General features: G+C 42.6%; 1 protein-coding gene across 1 annotated transcript; it reads left to right on the forward strand.

Annotated features, from left to right (window-relative positions):
* The first annotated feature begins 543 nt into the window (after window positions 1-543).
* On the forward strand, window positions 544-2939 carry LOC143124583 (complement C3-like). Its single transcript, XM_076286228.1, has 5 exons — window positions 544-695; window positions 1492-1601; window positions 1855-1938; window positions 2222-2351; window positions 2723-2939. The coding sequence occupies exons 1-5, from the start codon at window positions 631-633 to the stop codon at window positions 2862-2864; spliced, it is 531 nt and encodes a 176-aa protein (XP_076142343.1). The 5' UTR covers window positions 544-630; the 3' UTR covers window positions 2865-2939.
* The last annotated feature ends 209 nt before the right edge of the window (window positions 2940-3148 follow it).

Below are 3148 nucleotides of genomic sequence, written 5' to 3' on the forward strand. Positions count from 1 at the left end.
TTAAACAAGGTTCTGGTTCAACACATTAGTTCATCCAAAAAAAATACAATAGCAAATCATCACCATCACACAGTCACAGGCTCTCCGCACACCCACACACACACACACACACACACACACACACACATATAAACACACACACACAGTCCCAGGCCCTCCACACACACACACACATATAAACACACACACAAACACACACAGACAAACACACACATACACACACACACACACACACACACACACACACACACACACACATTCTGCATGTATCCACTGGCATCTTGACCAATCATCATCTTCCACGAGGAGGCGGTGAAGAGGAGGGGCCCTTGCGTAACAACCGAAACGACAGAGAGACTATCGTTTCTTGAAGTCTCTCACCGAGCCGCCATTGTGCTTACACAACCATGGTTTTTTTTTTTATGAATGCTCCCCGAATTTCATAAAGGCTCAACACCACTTTGTGTGAGTGGACTCACTCACACACACGCAACAGCAGCAGCAGCAGCAGCAGCAGCAGCAAAAACAACCCGCCGTTTTAGACCAGGAGCGAGAGAGACAGTGTGCAGCATCATCATCGGACCCGAAGCACCACAGTAACACAGAGGGAGTCGGTCACTCAGAGCGAGGATGCGTCTGGACGTGGGTCGGCTGGCCGTGCTGGCTCTGTGCCTTGTGGTACTCTCACCACATGCGTAAGTAGCGCGGGGCGCTGGTATAGCGTAGTGGTGGTCAAGCAGCCGGGCTAGCATGCGTAAGTAGCGCAGGGCGCTGGTATAGCGTAGTGGTGGTCAAGCAGCCGGGCTAGCATGCAGTAGTTGTGGGCTCAATTCCCACCTTCCACCGTTGTGCCCTTGAGCTATAGGCACTTCACTTCAACCCCAAGTTGATCCAGGGACAATGGCCCTTGTAATGTAATTGACATATCTAAGTCGCTTTGGATAAAAGTGTCTGCTAAATGAATAAATGTGAAATGTAAATGTCAGAGTTCAAATACTCTGCAATCAGTCACCCTAGTTATGATGAACAAGTTTTCTTGAATTGTACAGTATTTATATATTGTCATACCACATGGTGATTATATTTTTGGATAGTGTAATGATGATATTCTTTCACAAAATATGTCTTATTTTATTCTGAGGACATTTAGATGTATTTCTGAAATGTCTCTGTGTACAAAAGAACATTTCTGAATTGTTACAGGTTTTAGATTCATTTGTATTTGTTAATATTTGAAATAATAATAATAATAATAATAAATAAAACAGCATGCAGATACATTGTACTCACAATTGTCAAACTAAAGACCTGACGAAAAAATAAACAAAGCTGCAAATAAGAATCTATAAAGTAAAAGACACATAAAAAAATGAAGTAGCCATGTAACAAAAATATATATTATAATTGTTTATGTATGTGTTGTGTGTTAATGTGTATGCATGTGTGTGTGTGTATTTGTCTGTCTGTGTATCCATGTTTTTGTCTTTTCAGTGATGCAGATGACCGTGTCAAGTGTCCAGACAAATGCAGCCCTCAAAAGACTGGTGTCAGGAGCCTGGCCGAACTAGCTAAAGAGGCCTGCAGCAAGTCCATGAAATTTGGTGTGTGTGTGTGTGTGTGTGTGTGTGTGTGTGTGTGTGTGTGTGTGTGTGTGCATGCATAACCGGGAGTGTATTCTCTTTTTTCAGTCTTGCAACACTAATCCTATTACACAAATACTACTACGAATAATAATAATCGTATATAATGATAATGAAAATGATAATAATAACAATAATAATAATAATATTCATAATAATCATAATAGTAATACATTTTATCTCAAATGTGTGATGTGTGTGTGTCCATTCTTAGCATACCAGGTGCAGGTAGAGGATATGGAGTCCACTCCGAGCACTGATGCGTACAATGTGACAGTCCTTGAGTCGTTTAAAGAAGGTAATGCACTTCTGATACAATAAAACACACACATACACACACACACACACACACACACACAGTGTGTAACACTGAGGGCAAAGTGCGAAGTCAAACTAAAGCAAATGTAACAGCTAGGAAAAACCGTGGGCGAGACTTCATCCGCAAACATTGATGAGTCAGATGTCAGTTCAACATGTCAGCTCATAGAAGCTCATATAAGAACTTTGCGTGTTGATAGACTTTGCATTTTGACCACCATTTGAATTAGGACTCTGTGTGCTATGGTATCCTTTACCTCTAGATGGTGTGGAAGATCCCATAGATGAGACTCGGGTCTTCCTCTCCCGTCCAACCTGTAAGACAAACCTGAACCTGAAAATCGGCGGCATTTACCTCATCATGGGCAAAAACGCCCAACAGGTGGCAGGGAAGTGAGTCTCTCTCTCTCTCTCTCTGTGTGTCTGTGTGTCTGTGTATATGTGCGTGTGTGCGTGCGTGCATGCGTGCGTGTGTGTGTGGCTGTCTAATGTCTGTTTGTGTGTGTGTGTGTGTGTGTGTGGCTGTCTAATGACTGTGTGTGTGTGTGTGTTTGTGTGTGTGTGTGTGTGGGAAGGTATGTGTGTGTCTTAAAATATAGGTACTTTTTAATATTTGTTTTGGTTTTTGGACTCAAAGGACAAGCAAAGATTACCGGTATGTGCATTTGTATGTATATGCATATTTCTGTTTAGGTCTGTCGAATTTTCATGGTTGTTATTTTGTTTTGTTTGTGTATTTGTTTTGTTGGTTTGTTGAACATTAGGTACCACTACCTGTTTGATGACCACACCTGGGTGCAATACTGGCCAACAGATGCAGAGGGAACAACAAACACCTATAAGAACCAGTATGACAACCTGGAGCAGTTCCGCCAAGACATGGGATTCGGATGCAAGAGTCGCTGAACATGCACACACACACACACACACACACGTATGCACACACGCACACACACACACAAACACACATGCATACGTATGCACACACACACACACACACACACACACACACACACACACAAACACACGTATGCACACACGCGCGCACACACACACACACACACACACACACACACACACACACACACACACACACACACACATATGCACACACACACACATGCACGCATACACACACTCAGAAAGAGAGAGAGAGTGAAAGATCTTCTTTGTCAAAAAATAAAAGAGAC

Source organism: Alosa pseudoharengus, unplaced genomic scaffold (genome assembly GCF_046254945.1).
Source record: "Alosa pseudoharengus isolate Yale_2024_CS ecotype anadromous, Long Island Sound unplaced genomic scaffold, YU_APseudo_1.1 YU_APseudo_1.1_scf_1, whole genome shotgun sequence".
Taxonomy (NCBI): Eukaryota; Metazoa; Chordata; class Actinopteri; order Clupeiformes; family Clupeidae; genus Alosa; species Alosa pseudoharengus.